Source organism: Chionomys nivalis, chromosome 7 (assembly GCF_950005125.1).
Source record: "Chionomys nivalis chromosome 7, mChiNiv1.1, whole genome shotgun sequence".
Classification (NCBI taxonomy): Eukaryota; Metazoa; Chordata; class Mammalia; order Rodentia; family Cricetidae; genus Chionomys; species Chionomys nivalis.
Window position 1 is genome coordinate 96,126,256 of NC_080092.1, and position 22,915 is coordinate 96,149,170.

Below are 22,915 nucleotides of genomic sequence, written 5' to 3' on the forward strand. Positions count from 1 at the left end.
GATGCGCGCAGGTGAGGGCGGGGTCGGGCTGGCTACACTAGGTGAGTCGCCTCGCTGCTGCCCCGCCCCGCGCTCCTGGGGCCCCGATTGGCCAGAGCGCGGTCCCGGCCCTCGAGGGCTCGAAGGCTGCGCCCCCGCCCCATTGGCTCCACCTAGGGGGCGGGTCCAGGGGCGGGGCGTGAGCTCGGCAGGCTTGCCCTGTATGTAAATCGCGGCGGCTCCGCCCCCCCTCCCGCTCGCAGCGCCGGAGGTGAGCAGGAAGGAGACGGCCGCCCTGCAGCCCGTGGGCCGGCGCAGGGAACCGGAGCGGCGGGTGACGGGCGCCGAGGAACGCCGAGGCCTCTGGCAGGGCCCGGCCGGCGATTGCAGGTGAGCCTACCTGGCTTTACACGGTCTTCGAGGGCGCGGACCATTCGGGGCGGCGCGGCGCGAGGGGATCCGAGTCCCCTGGGCTTCCCCGGGCGGGTCGGAGAAGGCAGCGCCCAGGTCTGCCTTCCTTGCTCGCCCAGATCTCCGACGTTTGGCTCGTCCCGGAGAAAGACACCTGTAGAAAGTGGCTCTGAGAACTTGTCTTTTCCTGTTTCGCCACACGGATTACCAAACTTGGGACTCGGGTTTGCCCAGTCGTGTTGGCTTTCGGGAGCAGGGAACAGGTGTCTGGCCTGGCTGGGTGCAAGGGGACACGGTGAGCGGAGACCCAATCCCGGACCCTCGAGCGAGGCGCCTGGACTCAGAGCCGGGCGACACGGCTTCCCGTGACCCGGCGTCCGCCAGCGGCGTCTGGAGAGTGTTACCTTGACGGCTTAGCCCTTACCTCTGCCATCTGGGCTCTCTCCCTGCCCGCCCTTTGTGCCTCCTAATCCTCCGACGCAGGAAGTCCGCGGGTGGGACTTGGTTCTCTCGTAGAAAGGGGGCCACTTCTACGCTCCGGGCGGCTTTGGACACCTTTAGGCGACGGTATGGAGACCCAGACTGTTTTACACGCTGATGGCTGGGGGTTGCACTGTGGGACTTGGCAAGGAGTGGAAAATTCTTGTCAAAGAAAGTGTGCTGTGCTTTCACTGTGTTTGGACAGTTGGTGGACACACTGGGCCTTAGCTGTGGGACGTGGCCGTAACTGGGGTAACCGCGGTGTAGCTCTTACAGGTTTTCACCTGAAACAGGTGAGCTTCCGGTAAGGAGGGCGGGGCTTAGATACCGCGTCCCTTCCCTTGGGTACCTACGTTGGTGCAGGCTCTGGAGACTGAGGCCGTTCTGAGCCGGGAGAGAATGGGTGTGTCAGGGTAACAAGGAAATGTTTGTGGGAAGAACTGAGTTGTGCTGCACGGCCGAAGAACTGTGGCCTCCCTAAGAGAAAGCAAAGTTACAGTGAGTCTGGGAGAAAATCCCCTAGGTCCCTGTAGTAAGCTACCCACAGAGGCGGGAGGATGGAGGAAGAGATGTTTCTACTGTACAAGACCGGTAGGTTTGTTTGTTTGCTTGTTTTTTGGTTTTTTGGTTTGAGACAGGGTTTCTCTGTGTAGCCCTGGCTGTCCTGGCACTTGCTCTGTGGAACAAGCTGGCCTTGAACTGACAGAGATCCCCTTGCCTCGGCCTCCACAGTGCTGGGATTAAAGGCGTGCACCACTACCACCCAGCTAAGTTCGGAAGTTTTAAGTTATCTGCATGTAGAACATTTGACAGGACTCAAAGCAAGCTTTCCGTTCTCTGATCAGTTTGGGCCAGTCCCTGGAGAGCATTTCCAGGTCGTTGGGACATTCTGCATCTCTACTCTTCCTTGAGGCATTGATGGCTCCTCTTTAGATATAGATTGGGATAATTTTAATTATATCAAAATATTTAGTCTCAAGCCAGGCATGGTGGCATATGCCTTTAATCCTAGCACTTGGGAGGCAGAGGCAGGTGAATCTCTGAGTTCGAGGCCAGCCTGGTCTACAGAACAAATTCTAGGACAGCCAGGGCTACACAGAGAAACTGTCTTGAAAAACAAATTTAGTCTCTTATTACATTTAAATTTTATTTGTATGTGTGCATGTGTATATGTTTGGGCGTGCACATGTTGTGTGTGTGTGTATGTATGTATGTATGTATGTATGTATGTCATAGGACAACTTAGGAGAGTTTTCTCCTTCCACCATGCAGGTCCTAAGGATTGAACTCCGGTCATCAGGCTTGTTGCCAAGTGCCTTTACCTGCTGAGCTGTCTTGCTGGCCATAAAATAATATTCAGTGAACAAGAGTACCGAAAACAAAAAAAAAAAGGAAGGCTCATATGTTCATTTGAAGAACAGACAAGGAGCTGGATGGGCAGCTTACCCCTGCATCCCAGCACTCCTGAGACAGGCAGGAAGATTGCTACAAACTGGAGGGCAAACAAGGCTACAAGACCAGCCTCTTGATTTTATTTTATTTTTTTCAAGACAGAGTTTCTCTGTGTAGCCCTGGCTGTCCTGGAACCCCGTCTGTAGAACTGCCTCTGTCTCCCAAGTGCTGGGATTTATTTATTTATTTATTTATTTGTTGGTTTTTCAGGACAGAATTTTGCTGTTTAACCTTGACTATCCTGGAAGTCTCTGTAGACCAGGCTGGCCTTGAACACACACCTTGAACTCACAGAGATCTGCCTGCCTCTGCCTCTCTAGTGCTGGGATTAAAGGCGTGTGCCACCACCACCTGGTGTGATTTTACTTTTAATTTATGTGTGTGTGTGTGTGTGTCTGTGTGTGTCTGCGTGAGTGTATGCCACATGTAGACGAAACCAGATGACATCAGAGCTATAGGTAGTTGATGAGCTGCCAGATGTGGGTGCTGGGAATGGAATTGAGTCCTCTAGAAAATGTTAACTGCTGAGCCATCTCTCCAGTCCTAAGACCCTTTTCCAAAAACACAGTAACCTCGTTCCCCAACATCAGATGGCTCTGAACCCTGTCTTCCAGCTCTTGCCAAATAGTCTTAGGTCTGACACTTAACCACACTGGGCCTGAGTTTCCTAGTGGTTGCTGAGAACATGTAAACACGAGATCAGATGACCTAGTACCTAGCAGGTATCCCCCCACCAGAATCTGTTAACTTTCCTAGAAGGATTTAAAAAGAAAAAGAAAAAAGAAAAGTGCCAGTTAGCCCCATGTAGGCTTTTGGTCACTGAAGCTGAAGGTCTGGATTTTATCATGAGGATTGGTGTCATGGGGGAGAGGGCATTGACCTTTCCTAGTCTGACATCCTCCTTTCTCTGGTCCTTAAAAATTAATTCCCTTATTCTTTTGGGAAAGCCAGGGTGGAGGGCTGATGGGCAAGACATTCTCCCTGTCCGTAAATGTGCGCTTGCACGTGTGTCCATTTGTCTGTGGCTCTGAGTCTGTCTTCTGAGTGTAGAACCCATGATCTGTTTCCGCCCAGGCGTCCCCTCTCCACTACACCCTGTGGGGGGCAGGCAGGGGAGTGAGAACAATCCTGCGCTGCTCCATGTATCCTCAAGACACTCGAAGGGAAGGTGCCCTTCCTGTCCTCTTTCTCCCTGCCCCTGCCTGCCCTGGGAGAAAAGATTTGTAATCAACCTGTGGCTCTTAGCTCTCCTGGATGGGTCTGGCAGAACCTTGGGGCCTTGTGGGGAGACTGAGCTTCTTGGTTTTCTAAGACACCCAGGAGCAGCTGTTGAGACACCTGAGTTGGGTACCACTGGAGGCTGGAAAAACTGACGCTATCTCCAAGGTGGCTCCTGGGAGCAGCATTGGCAGCTAGATGCGCTCAGGCTGGGGGGGGGGGCTCGGAGTGGGCTCTTATCTCCCAGTGATACTGTTATCTCGCTCCTCCTGGGCTGGGCATGCCAGGTCTGCTCAACAACCTTTGTTTTCCTCTGCCCAGGCAGGATTCAGAGTAGGAGATGGGAGCTGCCCTGCCCATCAGGGCCACTTGTACTCCGTGGCCTCCCCAGACTTGGCTTCCTAGAGATCCCAGGGAAACCCTTCCTAGCTGTGCCCGACTCTCTTAGAGAGGGCTTTCTCTGTCTGCCCTGTCTCAGAAAGCTGGTCCTGTGAGGAGTCAGTGCCCTTCCCAGGAACTGTGATGATGAATTCTTGAGTTAGGAGAGGCTCCTTTGGGCGTGGGGACAGGGAAACTGAGAGGTGTCTGACTCTACCCTTTAGGAATTCAGCAAGAGACCGGAGCCCTCTCTTGAGGGACTTGACTTGGTGCTCCCAGGAAAAATAATATTATTATTTTATTTTATATAATATTATTCTGGGATATTCCTCACCAAGGAGTTGGTATCCTGAAGCCACAATCTGTGGCAGGGTCTGCACAGATATCCTCAGAGGATGTCACACATGACACCCATGTGACCTTTGCTTGGGTCTTGAGGACAGAAGAGGAAATTTCTCTGAGGACCCTGTAAACTCCTTCTCAGCATTCTTTTTTCTTTTCTTTTGTTTTTCAAGTCAGGGTTTCTCTGAGTGACAGTCTTGTCTGTCCTGGAACTCGATTTGTAGATCAGGCTGGCCCTGAGCTCACTGAGATTCACCTGCCTCTGCTGGGATTCTAGGTGTGTGTCACCACTGCCAGGCCGCCTCAGCATTCTTAAGGGCAATGACTAGGGAAGACTGTGCCTACCTAATCTTCGGACTGTCTGCTTAATCACTGATTTAACAATAAGTTCTCATTGTTTCTTGGTCCTGTCTTGGAATTTTCTTTCTTTTGAAGTGCTGGAGATCCCGGATGACAGAAAATAAACAGCATTAGCAGGTAATACGAGCTGTAGAATAGAAAGAACCAAAGAAGGGATTAGGATGTCCCTTGGTGGGTAGAGCTGTATGTGGCTTTGCAAGGTTGACCTTGACAAGAGGGGGCATTTGAGTTAAAGACTTGAGGAGACAGGAGAGTTCTGAAAATAAAATCTGAGTGCCTCAATTGCTGTGTGGCCCTGGGGACGGAACTCCTGTCCCTGTAACTGCTGGGACAGCCATTCTCTTCACACTTAGGGGCTGATAGCGGGTCCTAGGATAAGGCTGGCCTGGGGCTGGGTAACCCAGTCAACTGTCTGCCTCCCAGAGTGCTTTTGTTTCTCCATACACTTTACTGCATTTCCGGGGAGCCTGATGTGGGGATGTCGGAGAGGACACTGGATAGAACCCTCAGAGGATCCTGAGTTCTTCTGTCTGTGTTGTGGGACCAGGAGTAAGAGGCAACACCAGTCCTTGCAGAGTAGCCATGGACATCTGAGTTGGCACAGACAGAAAAGCAGCTGCCTCGGTACCTTAGCCCTACACTCTGTCAGTGGGAGGTGCATGGGTGTTCTCACATCCGCCAAGCAAGAGGCTAAAGCCACACACACTGGCCTCACACAGGATGTTGGGGAAGGGAGGGGGCCAGTCCCTTGATCAGTGACTGTTGTGGGAAGCCCAAGCACGGGGGACAGGTGAGGGAAGCTTGGATTCCACAGTGTACTCCTGAAGAGCCCGAGGGATTCTGGGTGAGGCTCCAACAGGACAGATGGACTCTGCTGGGCCACACGTTGTTTGCGTGGGAACACATTAGCCCAGGCACCCCATAGGAGATGTCCGACTTGGAGATCCCCAGTCCTACCCAGGCGTGGCTAGATCCGAATCTGAGACAGGGCCACCCCTGCGGTCACTCTGCACACTTCCACTGCTCTCTCCATTAGGGTCTTGAGATGGAAGGATGGAAAGCCCAGTGCATAGCCCCGTGGGGTAGCTGAAAATGAGAGAGGAAGACAGGGTGTGAGCTGTGTAGACTTTCTTCAAGTCTTTTTTTCCAGACAGGTGCATTATTAGATCTAGTTGGGGGCCCAGGAATGTTCTGCTAACAGGGGGCTGTGGGAGCTCATAGTAGGAAGGAAAGGAAATGATCAAACCACTGCCCACAGGTCACTCTTGGGCTCGTTCCACACACAGGGGCAGTGACTTATGTGGATAATGGTCCGCATGGCTCACATGGCCACCCCCAAGTCTTGAGTGCCTGCCCCTGTAGGAGCCCAATAGGGCGATGGCCCAGAGGCTGGTCTGGTTCTGAACAGGGGGTGTGACCAGCAGGGTTAGAAACGGAGACAGATTCATCTTTAGAAGTTAGGGGGCAGAGGAGCCATTTTCCTACAGAAGCCTGGCCTCAAATAGCCATGTGGTGACCCGAATTACCGCCTCAGTTTCTCGTTAGCATCTGTTTTCCTCCCAGCTGACGATTGCATGCTCTCAGCTTTGTGTCTATACGGGTCTGTAACGGGGTGTCCCATCAGCTGAGGTCAACGTGGCTAAACAGGAATCCTGTGTTCCCCGAGCGATCGCATCTGCAAGATGGAGACAGACAGACAGACAGACAGACACACACACACACACACTCTGGGGATACATCTCTTCCCCTTTGATCCTCCTATGTCCCTGAAGACAAATCTAACATAAATGTCATAACCTTTTCATCGTGTGTCTGTGTGTCTTATTATTTCCAGTAGATTCTACCTTGCTTCAAAACCCAGTATACTACTCCTTTCTCAGTAAGTAGACTTCTGCTGCAGGGTTGAGCCCCTTGTCATTTAAGGTTGCTACTCGTTCTCCTTATAGCTTACTAACACTGGAGCTGGATAGGTGGCCCACCCATGTGATTCTAAGTAATCATTTCATTGTATTATTTTTAGGTGTATGTGCGTGTTCATGCATGTGAGCGGGTACATATGACGTGCACATGTATGGGGGTGGGACGTGGGCCGGGGTCACCATCAGATGTCATTGCCCAGGTACTTTCTACCTTGTTTTTGGAGGCAGGATCCTTCACTGAGTTGGAACCTGCCAAGTCTGTTAGACTGGCCAGTGGGCCCTAGAAATCCTCCTTCCTCTGCCTGTGTGCTGAAATTACAAGCACACAGCTCCACGCCCAGCTTTTTCACCTGGACTTTGGAGGTCAGGCTCAGTAGGTCCTCAGCTTGCACAGCTGTCTCCCTGGCCGAGCTATCCCCATAGCTTAGGGGCAGCCAGGCATTGCAGACAGGATCAGGGTCAGCTCAGGTGAGGAATGTGTATTTGAATCCTGCTGCTAAAGGGGCGTGAAGGTTCTTCAGGAGGCAGAGGCAGGCATATCTCTGTGAGTTCCAGGACAGCCAGGGTTGTACAGAAAAAAGGGGGGGTCAAAGAGGAGAGGGCACGTGGCGTGGTGGGACAGGTGATGTCCCCGAGGCCCTGCCTCTGGCTGTCCCTTTCATCTTTCCAGTGTGTCATCTGTGCTATGCTATGCCGCGCTGTGCGGGTCTCTATGATCTCAGCTTAGACTTGCCCCAGTGCTCCTGGAATGTGCTTCTTGTTCTGGCCTGAGGCACTATGCTCCTTCCACCTGCCTGACCGTCTGACCCTTAGCCCTGCCCTTACCTGTGTGGCCCTCACTTCCTCCACTGAGGTCCTCCTCCAGTCTTTCAGCCAGCCAGCCAGTTGTCAGCAGGTAAGGAATGTCCACTCCTTGCCGGCAGAATTCAACAGGGTAAGGGGCCACAGGAATGTCCACTCCATGCAGGCAGGATTCAACAGGGTAAGGGGCCACAGGAATGTCCACTCCATGCAGGCAGGATTCAACAGGGTTAAATCAGTAATTGCTTCGCATCTTCAGCTCCTCAGGCCAAGGTTTGAGGAGAAAAGTCAGGAGGGAACCTTAGGGAGCCACCAGTTTCAGCCTGAGGAGGTAAGGGGCATTTGAGCAGTGAGGGTTGTGTGTGGGCATCCAAGATAGTGTCCCCCATAGAGCGTGGTGACCGTGTCAACACTGACCAAAGACACTCCAGCCAGGCTTCCCCTCCTGCAACCCCTGGGCACTTTGTTTTCGCCATAGCCCTGGACTAAAGATTCTAAAGGATCTGCTGCTTCCTCCCCGCTCCTCCACCATCACTGAAGCATCCTTGGACCCAGCACAGGGCTTGCTGGGTGCCAGGCACTGTACCACAGACTCAGCCTTTGGCTCTACCCTCTCTCCTTCCAGATTGCCTCCCTCATAGCTTGTCTGCCCAGGAGTCACCAGGCTTGGGGGCTGTAGGTATGCACCCCTATTCTTTTTACCTCCCCATTTCCCAGGAGTAGGCTAGGCAGGCGGGATCTGCCCAGTATCAGGCTTCACAGCCCCTGCCTGACTTCCTCGGCTGCTCCAGAGAACTTGTTTATCTCCAATAAATGGCCTGGGGTGGGAGGAGGTGGGGGCTTCCTGAACTGAGTCTAGCCAGGCCTAAACCTGTCCTCTGAGAAGAGGTGCCATGTTTTCATGCCTTGCCTTGGGGCAGTTACATTGCCCCCCATGCCTGTCCCGCCTCCACCTTGGTTCCAGCTCCTAAGTCCTTCTTCTATCTCCCAGGCCACTGGGGTCCTGGAGGATGAGCAGCAAGACCCCTGCAAGGTCGCTGAGTCCTGCCAGTCTAGTTTTTACCAGCTCTGAAAGCAGTGGCCAAGTATCCGGTTCCAAACTGCTTGGCTAGCTTTGAGCTCATGGCCTGTGGGAGTATGTGCGCGTGCCCCTGCCTTTTAACTGCGGGCGTGTAATTAGGCATCCCCGCTCATAATGACCGTCCCTCATCCACTCCTTTATAAGCCCTTCGATTCCAGGGTTAGTCACCCTTGGTCAGAGCTGAGTTCTGCCGCTTCCTATGCAGTGGTGACCTTGGGTGAGTTGCTTAGTCTGTGGCCTGGCTTCCTCTGTCAGGTGGTTGTTCCGCTTGCCCTCTCAGGTGGCTTCCGCCTGAGCTGACGGTAGTGTTTACTCTGCCATCACAAACAACAGAGGGCAGGGGGTACTCCCGACTGCACCCACATATTCCTGAGGTTATCTGGAGTTCCCTCTGTGACTTGATGTTTTACAGTGAGCAGAGACATGATCAAAAAAATATTTAAAACTATCAACAGGTACATTCTGGGGAGTCTGGAACGGTCCCTGGTGGGCAACAAGAGCTTAAAGGGGCACTGGGGTTGGTGGCCGCCGCGGAGTGTTCTGCCCTCCTGACCAAGAGGGGCATCTCCCCTCTCTCCTGCCACCTTCTGTCTTTGAGCTCCTGTGGGGGTTCTTAGTACAGATGGCTGGTCTGTCTCTCTTGTCCCTTCCCTTGAGTTTGTAGGTCTCTTTCCCAGAGAGTCACTCCCAGCTTCCTGTGCCTTCTGACCCAGTGACCCCGACTGGGGAGGGGAGAGCCTGCACCCCAGGAGCCGGAGCTGCTGATTTACGAGCTTGCGCCACCCTCCCCCACGGCTGGAATGTTCAGCTAGCCAGCTCAGCTGTCTGTTCAGAGGCAGAGATGGCTGCAGTCTGGGGGCCTGTTTTCACTTCCAGCCCCAGGAGCCTCCAGGACTTTGATGCCCCATGCTTGTTCCCTGACTTGTGGAGCTTCAGATGAAGTGCGCACCCAGATTTTCCCAACCTCCCGCCACCACCCCCACCTCCCAGAGTGGTTTGGCTTCTCTACGACGTGGAATCTCTAATCTCCACCCCCATCCCCCACTGCAAATAATGACTTTTTGGTTGTCCCCAGAGGGTGACAGTTCCCCCGGGACTGGGGATGTTGGCCACTGCCTTTCTTCCACAACCTCAATGTGATGTGTAGCAAGTCCTAGTTACCCACCCACCCGTGGAGGCGGTGGGAGTGGTCTCCAGCCACTAGGACTCCCAGTCTTAAATCCACAGGGTCCTTTCATGAGGAAAGTCCTGGCCATTTGACTGATTGCAGAGCCGAAGATTAAGGGCCTTGTACGCCAGACAAGTACTCCACCACTGAACTAGATCCACCCCGCCCCCAGCCTTCGGGATATTCTTATCTTAGATAAGAAGCACCCCCACCCCGGTTGAGGCTGGTGTCCCACTCTGCCCCAGGGTAAACACTTAGCGTACTTTGCTGGCCTGTCTCTCTGTCTGCCCCTCCCCACAGTGGGCTCCTCGCTGAAGGGTGCTGGTTGTGTTTGTTTTCTTTATTAATCAAGAGCGGAACGAAGCCGGTCCTGTAATGGACCTGGGCCCCTGTGTTCCTAGGGATAGGCCTGAGTGTTCTTTGGTCAGCGGGAGCTGCTGCTACTGGAAGCTGGAAGTCAGTTAGGTGCTCATGTCCCCTCCCCCAAGGAGTCAAAAATAGTTTCCCCTTGGGCTGGGAGCACTTCCTATGGTAGGTGGGTGGTTTGGGGGGCCTTGATCTGGTTTCTTTATTAGGTACAGGTGTCTTCTCTTGATTTGGGCTCCACTGCAGCCCCTGGGAAAAGGAGCCTCTTTAGGGAGTGGCAGGAAATAGGGTCTCATTTCGTACCCCTCACTGGCTTCAAACTTTTGGTCCTCTGTCTGTCTTCCCAGTTGCCTAGGTTACACATGTGCCACCATACACACCTGAAAAGGAGCCTTTGTAGGTACACGGGGAACTCAGGGAGCTGCAACTGGGGATCAGCAGTGGGGTGAAGCTAGGATTGACCTGGGGACCCCAGCAGCCTCATGGAGCCAGACCTTGGTCCCCTGCACTAGCTTTGATAGGCTCCCTGAAGGGCTGGCCCAGGTGCATGCTGACCCCACCCCAACCTGGGTGGTCCTGTGGAAACTGCCCCAGGTCCCTCCTTAGCTTGTCCCATTGGGGCTCTGACCAAGGAGTTCCACAGGACTGCCTTGCCTCCACCAACCTTGCAAAGTTTCCCTTTCTGGAAATTTATGGTTTTTCAGAAAACAGGTTAACAATTAAGCTAATTAACCTTAGGGCTGCTGGCCCACCGTGTTCCCATAAAGCCAGGCTAAATGGCTTCCTCCCCCAGCTTCTCCTGCTCCCATTATGGTATCTGGTGGCATTAGAACATCAGCCAGGGAAAGACAGGCCCAGGCCTCCAGGAACCAAGGTCTCACTAACTTCCTGTTCTGAGCCCACGCAGGGAAGGGAGCACCGGAAACTGCAGGTGAAGCTGGGTTTGGGCAGAGCAACTGGAGGCTGCCTGTCAGGGATGACTCTGGGTCTGGGCAGCTGTGGCCTGGGTGATCCTGGGCCTGGGTTCACGGGCACCTTTGTCTTCGGCAGGGCTCTGGTGGAGTTTGCAAACTGAAAAAGATGAGACGGTTCCTGAGAACCGGACACGACCCTGCCCGGGAAAGGTTAAAGCGGGATCTGTTCCAGTTTAACAAGGTGAGTGGTGAGGGAGAGCAGGGGTGCTCTGGGTTCCTCACTACCCAAGAGACCCCACTGCGGTGTTCTAGGAAGAGATACATTGTTTGGAAGAGATACATTGTTTTTTGTGAGACGGGGCTCACTGTCTATGTAGCTCAGGTTGACCTGGAACTCACAGAGATCCACCTGCCTCTGCCTCTGTCTGAGTGCTGGGATCAAAACGGGATGTGTCACCACCCTGTCTAGGAATGACATTTTTCTGTGATTTGGAATTCCTTGTCCCAGGTCTCTCTCTGGCTATCTCACTCTGCAAGTTACTCTATCAAGTCTCTGTCTTTCTACTTATAATGGGCACAAAAACTATCGGCCCCACCTGCATTGTCACCGGGTTGTGCAGGGCGCTGAGGGACAGAAAAGATGAAAGCACCTTGAGACCTGATATTATAACATCCTTATGACGCTACAGCCCCTGGGGCTGAGGACCGCCCCAAAGGAAACAAAAGCTTTCCCTGCAAGCTGGACACAGACTCCAGCCTGGGAACCATCAAGTGCAGGAGGGGGCCAGAGTTGACATCTGAAGGGCCAGGAGCTTTGCTGGACTGCTCAAGGAGACCTGGCCTTGGAAGGCCTGCACAGGCTCATAAAGAGGACTGTGGCGTGGTTCATTAGCTCCTAGCTCCTGCCACCAGCAATCTGGAGCTGCCTGGGGCCAATTAGCCTTCGCCCTCTGCTTTGATCTTTGTCCTAGTAGATTGTAGGTTGGGGTCAGCCATCCTCTCCCCTGGGGTCTGAACCTCCAGGACAGGACACATCTATAGGTGGAATTCTGACCTTTTTTTTTTTTTTCTTTAAATGGTATTGTGGATTGAGCCCAAACCTTTAATAGTAGGCAAGCCCTCAACTGAGCAGCCCCTCCATCCAGGAAACATGCCTTTTGTTGTTAGGTTTGGAATCCCCTCACCCTGAAAGGAACAAGTAAATGCAGACTCGTCCTTTCTGTGTTGTCTTGATTTGTTTGTTCATTTGAGAAGTGTAGAAGTCGGCTCACCCAGGTCCAAAGCCACCTCTACCACTTAAGGACTGGGAAAATGCGCGTCACCTATGCAGTGAGCTTGTATACAGACATCACTGGGAACAGGGGAGCTTTGTGTTAGCACCGTGGCCCAGAAAACTTAGCTGCTGTGTCTTGTTTATTGGCCTGTGCCTCCTAGATCTGTCTCCAGAAAGTTGCATGTCAAGGTCCCGCTCACCTGCTGTTTCCCAGCCCCGTGGGAGGTGTCACCTAGGAGTTTTTCATAACACCTGTCCCTAGAATCAGGGCTCCCCAGAGATTGCTTCTTTCCCTGGCTGGCTTTTAAGCCACAGGCCGTCATCTGGTGCAGGTGTTGGGAACAGGGTGACACCCTTTCTCCTGGGTGCTGGGTGTGAGTCTTAGAACCAGTCAGTATCCGTCAGCTGGCCCGAGTGACCCCCAGGTGCCACTGCTGTCCTTGGTGATGCTAGAATCTCTCACTGGGAAAAGGAGGCCAATTCTAGCAGAAACCAGACAGACTGGCTCAGCAAAGGGATAAACCTAGGCCTCAAGTTCCTCTGTGCTATGGGTGAGGCTGGGGTGGGGCTGGGATGAAGGAGTCTTACCCCTGCCTCTATTGTGCCCCACTGGTGGTCCCCAAATAATGTGGCCTCATGGGATATGGGGGTGGCCTGGAATTCCTCGACCTCTTACTAGTAAACCTAACCTACTCTATACGTCGACCAAGGCCTGGGTCTATAAGACTTGAATTGGTAAGGTCTTTGCCCTTCAGTCTGGGTGGAGAGGGGCTGATGGGTAAACAGGAGGAAAGGCCTGGATACACCAAGACCTCGAGGTTCTGAGAGTGTGGTGAATCTAGTAGGGTAGGATTGGAAGGTAAAGTCAGATTCTGGGGGATTTGAGACTCAAGAGTCATACCCATGGCAGCCCCTCCCCATGGCCCAGGAGAAAGCTGTACCATCGGAGCCTGTTAGATTCTGATCGTGGCAGGCAGTGTCCCAGTGACAGTTTAGAAAAGACAATCCAGGTTTATTGTTCCCTGAGTTGAGAGGACGGCCTGAGCAGGGCGTCTCATCCTCCACAGTGGTGACGTCTGGGATGGGCTGTGCTGAGAGGACTGTCCGGGCCACTGCAGTTAGCAACACCCTGGTTCTGACTAGATGCCAGTCTCGTGCCTCTGTCCGGATGTGACAATACAAATGTCTCCAGACACTGTTAGTTGTCACCTGGGGATTGCAGTTGCTCTTGGCTGGGAATTCATTTAGGGGATCCTGGTTTCTGAGACCTGCTGAGAGATGTAAGAGGGGAGAAAGGCAGAAGAAGGACCATGATTTCCCAGCATAACACTGATTTTAGCCTTCACGCTATGGTTCCCCTAAGTTCTACACGAATGGTAACTGCCCAACCTTGTTTAGGGCCCTGAAAGGGTGAATGTAGATGGCTTTTCTCAGAGATGCCCACAGGGTACCATGGGGTCTCCCCTATAATTCAGAGCACCACATGGGCAGCAGGTACAGCCTCGGGGAGACTGGGAGTATAGGATTCCCAGACCCCAGAGAACTCCAGCTCAGGACTGAACTAGGCAATGGATGGAAGCTTGGCAGCTCCTCCTTCATCTCCCCAGCCCCTGTCCTGTGCTGTACCTTGAGCTCAGGTGACCGCTGCTGAGGGAGCCGAGAACAATGGGCTCTTTTGATGTGGAGAAGCGAAAGGTGAGCAAAGATGGACAGGAGCCGCCAAGACTGTAATATCAGCCCAAGTCCCTGTCAGATCGCGAGAGGCTGGAGGCCTTTCCCCTACACTCAGCTGGGAAGGACTTCTCTAAGCACGAGGCCTTGGGGGAGTCTGGAGTATCTGTCAGGGGCTGAGAAGAAAGCCCCAGGAAGCCGCTCAGAGCCACAGGAGGAGGGGGCACACCTACCTGGTTAGCTAGATGGCTCTGCCAGGCACTGAGTGTGGTAAACTCAGATTCTTGGCCCAAGCAGCTTGGTCCTCTCTGTGTGCCTGACACCAGACACTGGGGCGCAGGTAGGAAAAAGCCACAACAAAATGACCTGGCACTGGGCAGGGTAACTGGTTAAGAACATGCTGTGCATTCAGGGGGCTGGCAGGGAGACTCTGGACGAGGCTGCAGCCCAGGACAGGCACCTAGGTCCTGGTCTGCTCACACCTGGGTGTGGCTATTCTGTTCCTGTGTGCCTGGGTTTCACCAGAGAAGCAAGCAGGCCCCAAGCAACGCTGAATGAGGGGAGTTTCATTCTGACTAGGAAGTCCAACCCCTGATGTTCCTGTAGCTGCTCTTCAGTGGCTTTATGCAGCACTTAGGCTGTCTTACTGGGTTTGGGGACCCGCCACAAGTGCTAATGGCAGGAAAAGAAACTGAGACTCCAGGCGAAGTCACCTCAAGCCCCCCAGCCAGGAGCCGATGGGACAAGACCTTGACCGTCCCTGGAAGATGCCCTCTGGAATACGCTTAGCCTGGCGATGCCTTGAGACTTCAGTTTCCTGCCTGTGGAGTGGGGACAGCCCCCATCTGCGAGTCCTTGTGAGAATGAGGTCATGACAGGACAAACCCTGGTACGGGATGCTGCCCATAAGAAGCCATTAAACATGGGGCAGGCAGTTAGAAGTGCCTGCTGTTCTTGCAGAGGGCACAGAAGCTGTTCCCGGCACCCAGATGGTGGGACACACGATCCCTAACTCCAGTTCTAGGGGATGTGGTGGCCTCTTCTGATTTCTGGAGGTACCAGGCCTGTGTATGGTGTCCATACATACATGCAGGCAAAACACACATATACACGCACCCCCCCAAAAAAATCTAAAAATACAGATAAATAAAAACAAAGCAATTAAACTCACTTAGCACAAGCGTGCTGTGGCAACGCCCACTTCACAGAAGAGGAAACTGAGGAACAGACAGGCTGAGCAAAATATCCGCAGTCACACGGTGCAAGCTGAACCAGAACCAAGGCCCAGACTGTTTGGTTCCAAATCCCTGCCCCAACCACTGGAACACCCAGCCCTAACAGCCTGGTGCCCAGTCCCTTCTCTGGTTATGGTAACAACTCCTGCCCAAGTACAAGCACAGCCCTTGTGGCCCTAGGGCAATGTCCCTGCTTCCTGTGAGGCATCTTGCTGACCCGGTCTAAAGGAGTTTGGCAGGAAAAGGCTGGAGGGAAAAGCCCAGAACTGGTTTAGAAGCTGGTATCTGTAAGCTGTCGGGGGCCAGGCTTGCCATGGCGCCACTCACTGTTCCATAGCTGCACACCAACTCGGCCCTCAGGACAGGGCTCTCAGAAGTGGTGCCCACAGCTCCTGGGTAGACACAGACCCTAACCTACACGTGGGGGGTTCCTGTGTCTAATCTACACAACAGCATACATTCCGCTTAAGGTCCAGCGTGGTACATCAGTCTGCAGGACCCCCCTCACCTGAGGGTCCCCAGGATCCTCAAATTCAGCAACACCTCTAGATCCAGGTCACATGATTTGGCATCCGTTAGCCATGCACACATGTGCACAGCCCTTTAGAGTATGCTGGATCTGTTTAGCTCTCACCCAATCTATGGACTAGCTTCTAAAATCATATCCATTCCAGAGATCTGCTGCCTGCCATGGCCACATACTGAGTACATGGAGCCAGCAGGTGCTGGAGTCTATACTCACCGTTAGACCAGATGCTTCATCATTAAGAAAGGTCACTGCTTTCCCTTCTATCCTAACCAAGATGGTCAGAGTGACCGGGCATGGTAGGGTGTACCCTGAGCCTTTAATCTCAGCATTTGGGAGGCAGAGGCAGGCAGATCTCTGAGTTCAAGGCCACCCTGGTCTACATAGCAAGCTCCAGACTAGCCAGGGCTACAGGAGACCCTTTCTCAAAAACAAAACTAACAAACAAAGAGGCCAGGTAGACTATTTCTCTCAATGGGCCCCTTGCTGCTCCTGGCAATACAGTGAGCAATTCCCCCCCGACACACACACACTCACTGTATTCCCAAGATGCCTCGTGTTCGGTCCAAGAATACTCCATGCAGGGCATTATGGGTATCATCCCAGCGGGGCTTGGTGAGCCTTGTTCTAAATTGACCTTTGGAAGAACCGGGAGAGGATGGCAGGGAGGAGTGGTCAGGTGTCCACCAGACTGCAAAGGACGCGAGGAGTGAGTTGTGGGTGATGGAGGGGGATGCCCAGGCTTTGCAGAAGGACAGGGGAGTCCAGCAAGACCGTAGGAGAACGTTAAGAGCTGATGGGATAGCATACAGCCTCACATCTGTTCTTCTTTGACTTTATATCCTTGCTGATGAGAACACAAAATAATCTAGGATAGTGTGATGTGTGTTGGTCCAGTAAGAATGGAATAGGAACAGCCGGACAATGGTGGTACATGCCCTTAATCGTGACACTCGGGAGGCAGAGGCAGGCAGGTCCCTGTGAGTTTGAGGCCAGCCTGGTCTACAGAACAAGTTCCAGAGCTGTTACAGAGAAACCTTATCTAAAAAAATAAATAAATAAATAAAAAGCCCTTTTGGGCTGGAGAGAGGTGGCTCAGTGGTTAAGAGCATTGGATGCTCTTCCAGAGGACCCAGGTTTAGTTTCCAGCACCCGAATTGCAGCTCATAGCTGCTTGTAACTCCAGTTTCAGGGCATCTGGCATCTTCACAGAGACATGAGTTCCTGCATTGCCCCTGGAACTGGAGTCAGAGATAGTTGTGAGCCGCTATGTGGGTTCTGGAAATCGAACCTACGTGCTTTGTCTGACACGGAGTCTGTAAATTTAGGTATATTTTGCGCTCCTGACACGTCTCAGCTGTAAAACAAGCTCTTGAAAATACCTGGCTCTAGCACCTGTGGTGATGTGTGCCTTTAATCCCAGCCTGCAGGCTGATCTGCCAGTTCCAGGCCAGCCTGGTCTACAGAGCGAATTCCAGGACAATCAGGACTACTCAGAAAAGAAAGAAAAACCTGGCTCTGCTTTAAGAGTTTGAGACGTCCAGCTGAAGGTCTGCAGTTGGCTGGCAGAGCCCTGCCCTGTTTCTTTGGAATTCAGGCTGTTTCAATAAAGACACTTGAAATGTGGTTCCCTGTGGTGGAACTGAGGGTACATTCTTTATTCATTTGTTTGTTTTTTTAATTTTTTGTGATGTCTCACGAAGCCCAGGATTTACTGTATAATGAGGCTGCCCTTGGACCCCTAACACTCCTGCCTTCCTTTGCCCTGAGTGCTGGGGTTGCAGTTTTTTTTTTTTTTAAATTAATTTATTTTTATGTGCATTGGTGTGAAGGTGTCAGATCCCCTGTTACAGACAGTTGTGAGCTGCCATGTGGGTGATAGGAATTGAACCCAGATCCTCTGGAAGAACAGCCAATGTTCTTAACTGCTGAGCCATCTCTCCAGCCCTTGGGGTTGCAGTTTGAATCCCCATTCATACTTTAAGTTGATGGAAAAATAAGGGAACTTTAAAAGTTGGCTCCTTGGTATGGCAGCTGCCACACTGCAGGCGAGGAAGGGCTATGGCTGCTCTCAGGGCTGCTCAAGGTGTGGGGCCTCCTACTGGGCTCAAGCCTCTGAGGGCATTCCCAGCCCCCAACAGTCCCCCAAATTCCACATTCCAAAGGCTTTGGCCTAAACTGCCACTGCCTGTGGTAATGAGCAAAATGCTCGTTTCTGGAACCTTCTCCAGGCCTCAGCAACCTGAGATCAGCCAAGGCCCAGCTGAGCCCTGCAAGAGCTTATCCCACCCACACAGCCAACCTGTGTGAGTTCTATGCTCTCCTTTTTCTGAGAAATGTTTGCATTCCAGACACTCAGCTATCTACTCAAGGCTCTTCCAGGGTCCGCATTCTTCACATAGCTGAGCGGGGACTGGGGCTGGCTGGGGGCCTCTGACTGGGTCCCCTCTGGGTGCCTGCTTTCCTGGCTGACCCTCCAGGTATATGCCCTTTACAAGGCTGAGTGTGTTCCTCTCCGTCCACCCATTCAGCCCCAGGGATTCTCCAAGGAGGCTTTTGTTAGAGTTCTCCCTGCCTGACCTCCTCCCTGGAGCCTCTGGGCTGGACTGTGGGGAGGTGCAGCCCTTGCTCCAGCTCTGAGGCCTGTTGTCACCAAAGCTTATCTCTGTCCTGCTTGGAGGCCTCATAGGGCCTCTCAGGAAAGCCGACCAGAGGGCCAGAGGGGCCGCCTCAGCACCCTTCTGCACACCGCGAGTCCCAATTTAGCTAAGAAACTGAGTGACTGATTGCCATTCCTGTACTCAGCTCCTTCCCAGTTCGCCAGAATCTGTGCCCCCTGGGGTAGGTAGCTGGTTAAATGCAGAGCCCCAAGTCTCCTGAGGGATGCTTTGTCCTTCTATCTTTCACACCCTCTCAGTCTGTAGTTCCTTCCACAGACACCCGGAGCTTCGGGCAAGCACCTGATCACCAGTGCGGCTCTTGTTCAAAAACCCTGGGAGTGAAACTCTTGGGAATGCTCTCCAGCCGCTTGCTGTTCATTTTAAAGCTTTTAACCATAGGCTGATTTCATGCAGATAAATAACCTGAAAAGCTCTATCTGTTCGTGAACACGTGTGGGAGTGTTGGTGCGATGCGGTCCAGTCACATCTCTGTTTTTTTCACAAATAACCAGGTGTAGTGGCACGCCCCTTTAATCCCAGCATCAGGGAGGCAGAGACAGGGGGATCTCTGGCCAGCCTGGTCTACATAGTGAGTTCCAAGGCATCCAGAGCTACATAGAGAATCCCCCACAAAAAAATTACATATATGTGAATTTATATATGTGTGTCATGTGTATAGTTAAATGGCGTGTGAGCTCACATGTGGGTGCACGTGTGGGGGTCAGAGGGCAACTTTGTCAGTCAGTTTTTCTTCTTTCACCTTTCTGTGGGCGCCAAAGGGCGAATTCTGGTTTTGAGCAAAACCAGGAAAAGGCTCCTGCCAACAAACCTGACCACTTCACTCTGATCCCCAGGACCCACAAGATGGACGGAACAAAAAGACTTCCGTGGGTTGTCCTCTGACCTCTGAATATGCCCCATAGCCCTCGGGCACCCCCCCCCCCAGCTGCCCACATAGACACACAAAATAAATAAATGTGAAAGCGTTTGGCGAAAAGGGACTGAGCTAAAGCATGTAACTTTAGGAGTTTCCTGTCGGGGAAGACGACTAAGGAAAACACAATGGCGTGGGTAGACCAGAGCCAGGCAGGGACGCCGGGGCATCCTCAGACTACAGGGCGGGCCTGGAGCTGTGACATCTCCAGGCCTCCTTATTAAGGGACGGTTGTCTCCAGGAGTTCACCCTTCCTCTACCCCCTCCAGCACCTCCCAGAGACTCAGGAGGGCTGGAGTGTGACCCAGAGTGCTCTCGGTAGAGGCACAAGCTCCTGGAGATTGTCAGGTGGCCTGGGTGAACTCACAGGAGTGGCTGTGTCGCTAGGGGTGTAGACTACAGAAATAAATGACCCCAGTACTCTGTGTCTGGGAAGAGCCAAGAAGGTGCAGTTCTCTGAGCCCCTTTTCCTGCTGTTCTGATTGATCTACGATTCTGCAGCCTGGCCCCAACCCTAGGGTCACAGGCCCAACCCCCATGGCTCTCTTTACAGACCGTGGAGCATGGCTTCCCTCACCAGCCCAGCGCCCTTGGCTACAGCCCTTCGCTGCACATCCTGGCCATTGGCACCCGCTCTGGAGCCATCAAGCTGTATCCTTTCCAGTGCCTGCCGCCACAGGGAGAGGCCAAGGTGGGGTCTGGGGCATGGGGTGGGTGAGATCTGGATGGGTCTGTCTTTCCCTGCTTGATCTTGGGCAGTTGGCCCAAAGGCAGGGCAGAGCTTAACATGGCAAGCAATGTGTCCTTCGCTGGGGCGGTGGGGGGAGGGAGGGGGAGGAGAGGGTTATTTTCTGTTCTCTGACTGCTCGGGTCCCCCTCCTAGCCGGAGGTTTCAGGACTTGAGCTAGATGTGATTGTGGGCCCTTTGTGGCTAGCACCTTGTCTAGAGGAGTCGGGCTTGGCCTCAGCATCTTTTCCTTCTGCCTTGACAGGATATGGGCCCAGAGAGCTGGTTTAGGGGGCCTAGGCTAAAGGCAGGAGGTCCTAAAGGAGTCTGTGCCCTTTCACTGTGTAAGATGACTAGTAAGTCATGGAGGATGCCTTCCCAATGTGCCACTCAGGCGACAATGGCAATGGGACTTGTGGGAACGCACCTCAACGACTGGTCGGCACATCTCTAGGGAGGCCTGGGCTCTATTTCTCTGCTGCCCTCAACTCTGTGCCCCTGCCAAAAGCTAGTTTCACGTGATCCATCTTGTTCCTGGGAATGGCGCGTGTATCCATCCTCTCAGGAGCCTGCTCTGACGGCAGGGAGGGGAGATGGGCAATGCATTTTTAATCGTTCACGCTTCTCCTCCATAAGAGGCTGGAGCAGCCTGGCCCTGGGCTCTGTCATGTCTGCAGGTGAAGGTGGAATGACCTTAGGTGAGCAGTGGGGTTAGCACTTGGGCAGCCACACACATCCCTGAAAGGGGACTGGACATTGGTTAGCAGAAACAGGCCCTCCCTGACCCGTGACTAGAATCACCTAGCTGTGCAGTCTTTTGTGTCGTGTGCCCCCCCCCCCCCCCCCGCACTGTGTGGCTGGGATACCAGCGGCTCCACCCTGGGGACAGTTCTTCTAGCTGGCCTGAGATGAGTTGGGCCCTGAGTCCTAGACAAAGCCCCTCACTTCTGATGTCTGACTACCTGAGCTGGCACCTCCTCCCACAAAGTCCTCCCCCGAGTCCCCAAGTACTGGTGCCAGGTGGGCTGGGTTAGTGTATACACAGGAGGCCAGGGCCCCGAGCCCTGAAGCAGCCAGCGCTAGTCCAATGTTCCCCCAGCTGGTTAATCATTACCAGCCAGAATCACGTCCTGGTTGCTAGTCGCTGGTGCCAAGACTCAGGGCAAAGCTGCTGGGGGTGCCCCCCCCCGCACTGTGCCCATGTTCTGGCAGGTGCCACCAGGTGACAGGTGATACGCCTGTTGTTACAGCTCAAGTTGCAGGGGAGGGGGAAGGAGGGGGCAGTCTAACTGTTGCCAGGATGGGGAGTTTACCTTTCTGGGGAATTGCCCCTGGCCTGTCCTGCTGGGGGAACTGTCCCCAGGGTCAGATCACTGACTGAGTGCACCTGGGGCAGGACCACTGCTATCCCCCCCATCCCACGCCCCTAGACGTGACACCATACGGGCACTTGCCTGAGCACTCCTTACCACCCAGGCTACGGACCACTAGGGTTGGGGAGGGCTGGTGTCCAGCTTTCTGAGGTTTTCCTGAGCCTTCTAGATATGGCGCCCCCGGGGTAGAGTTCATGGGGCTTCACAAGGAAAACAACGCGGTGATGCAGATCCACTTCCTGCCTGGTCAGGTGAGCACCTGCTTGGGGAGGGGCCATGGAGGGGAGGGGCCTCCGTGATGCTAGGTGGGGCTGGGCTTGGCCCCGGGTTGACCCTGGGTTTGGTGCTTTTGGAACACCTAGGACTTCCCCCTCCCCCATTTGTCCACTTGGAGGCTTGTGGCCACCCTGAGAGAGAGGGGTGTTTGTCCTGGGGCTTCTTAAAAACGCATCACAGGCTGGGCTGCCCAGAAAGGAAAGGCCTTGAAGAATGTTGGCTCTTTAGCCAGCCAGCTCCCGTCCCCATTCTCTCCCAGTGTCAGCTGGTCACTCTGCTGGACGACAACAGCCTGCACCTATGGAGCCTGAAGGTCAAGGGTGGGGTGTCAGAGCTGCAGGAAGAGGAGAGCTTCACGTTGCGTGGTGCCCCAGGGTAAGGGTGATGGTCCCCTTGCTTTCCTGGCCCCTCCTTACCTTATTCTCCCCCAGTTCTAGGGCGGACTCATCTCTTGAGAGTCCTATCGACTGATCGGCAGTGCCTAACTTGTGTCCAAGCCGCGACCTCATGCTCAGGGGCCCGGTCCAAGCTGTGGTGGGCTGTGCCCTCCCATGCCCACACCCTCTTGTGTACAGGAGTGCTAGGTCTTTCTCTTGCCCCACAGCTCATGTGCCCTGCCACCTGGTTCCCACCATAGTAGAATGTAAACCGGGATACTCAAGGCCCTTATGGGCCTGTCTTCCCTAGACAAGATCTTCTGGGGTCTGGTAGAGATTCCGGGAGGTCCCACCTGTCCAGACCTCGGATATCTCACCAGCTGTCCCTGTTCACAGGGCTGCTCCCAGTGCCACACAGATCACCGAGATTCTTCCTCACTCCTCCCGAGAACTGCTCTACCTGGGCACCGAGAGTGGCACCGTGTTTGTGGTGCAGCTACCAGGTTTCCGCACGCTGGACGACAGGACCATCAGCTCTGAGGCAGTGCTGCAATGGTGAGCTCCAAATGGGCTCTGGCCTTCTCCAGGTGGCCCCCAGCAAAGGCTCAATTTGTCATTTTATCCCTAGGAAGTCTGGGGGCCCAGAAGAAATACCCTCAACTTTCTACCCACCTCTACCAAGCCCAGATTGCTTATCTGTCAGCCTCTGCCTGCTAACATCATAGCAGTAAAGGGGGGAGGGGTAGAAAGTGGGGGCGGGTCTTAGAAGTAATTTTGTCACCTCATTTAAAGGTGAGAGAAGTGGCTGGGTGTGGCGACACTCGCCTTTAATGCCAGCACTCAGGAGGCAGACATAGGCAGATCTCTGAGTTTAAAGCCAGCCTGGTCTACGTAACAAGCTCCAGGCCAGTCAGGGGCACACAGAGAAACCCTGTCTCAAGCTAAACTAAAAAGTGGGCTGAAGCAATGGCTCGGGAGTTAAGAGCACTGGATG

General features: G+C 53.6%; 1 protein-coding gene across 4 annotated transcripts in view; it reads left to right on the forward strand.

Annotated features, from left to right (window-relative positions):
- Positions 1–248: 248 nt before the first annotated feature.
- The window catches only part of Llgl2 (LLGL scribble cell polarity complex component 2), a 35,096-nt gene continuing 12,429 nt past the window's right edge, over positions 249–22,915 (forward strand). For 3 of the 4 annotated variants that reach the window (XM_057774487.1, XM_057774490.1, XM_057774491.1), the window contains exons 1-6: positions 249–369; positions 11,006–11,110; positions 19,722–19,819; positions 21,438–21,519; positions 21,804–21,919; positions 22,318–22,476. In XM_057774487.1, coding sequence (XP_057630470.1) covers positions 11,036–11,110; positions 19,722–19,819; positions 21,438–21,519; positions 21,804–21,919; positions 22,318–22,476 — 530 coding nt within the window. In that variant the 5' untranslated portion in view covers positions 249–369; positions 11,006–11,035. Of the gene's footprint in view, positions 370–1,304; positions 1,369–11,005; positions 11,111–19,721; positions 19,820–21,437; positions 21,520–21,803; positions 21,920–22,317; positions 22,477–22,915 lie in introns of those variants that run through there. The other variant, XM_057774489.1, reaches the window with a different exon arrangement.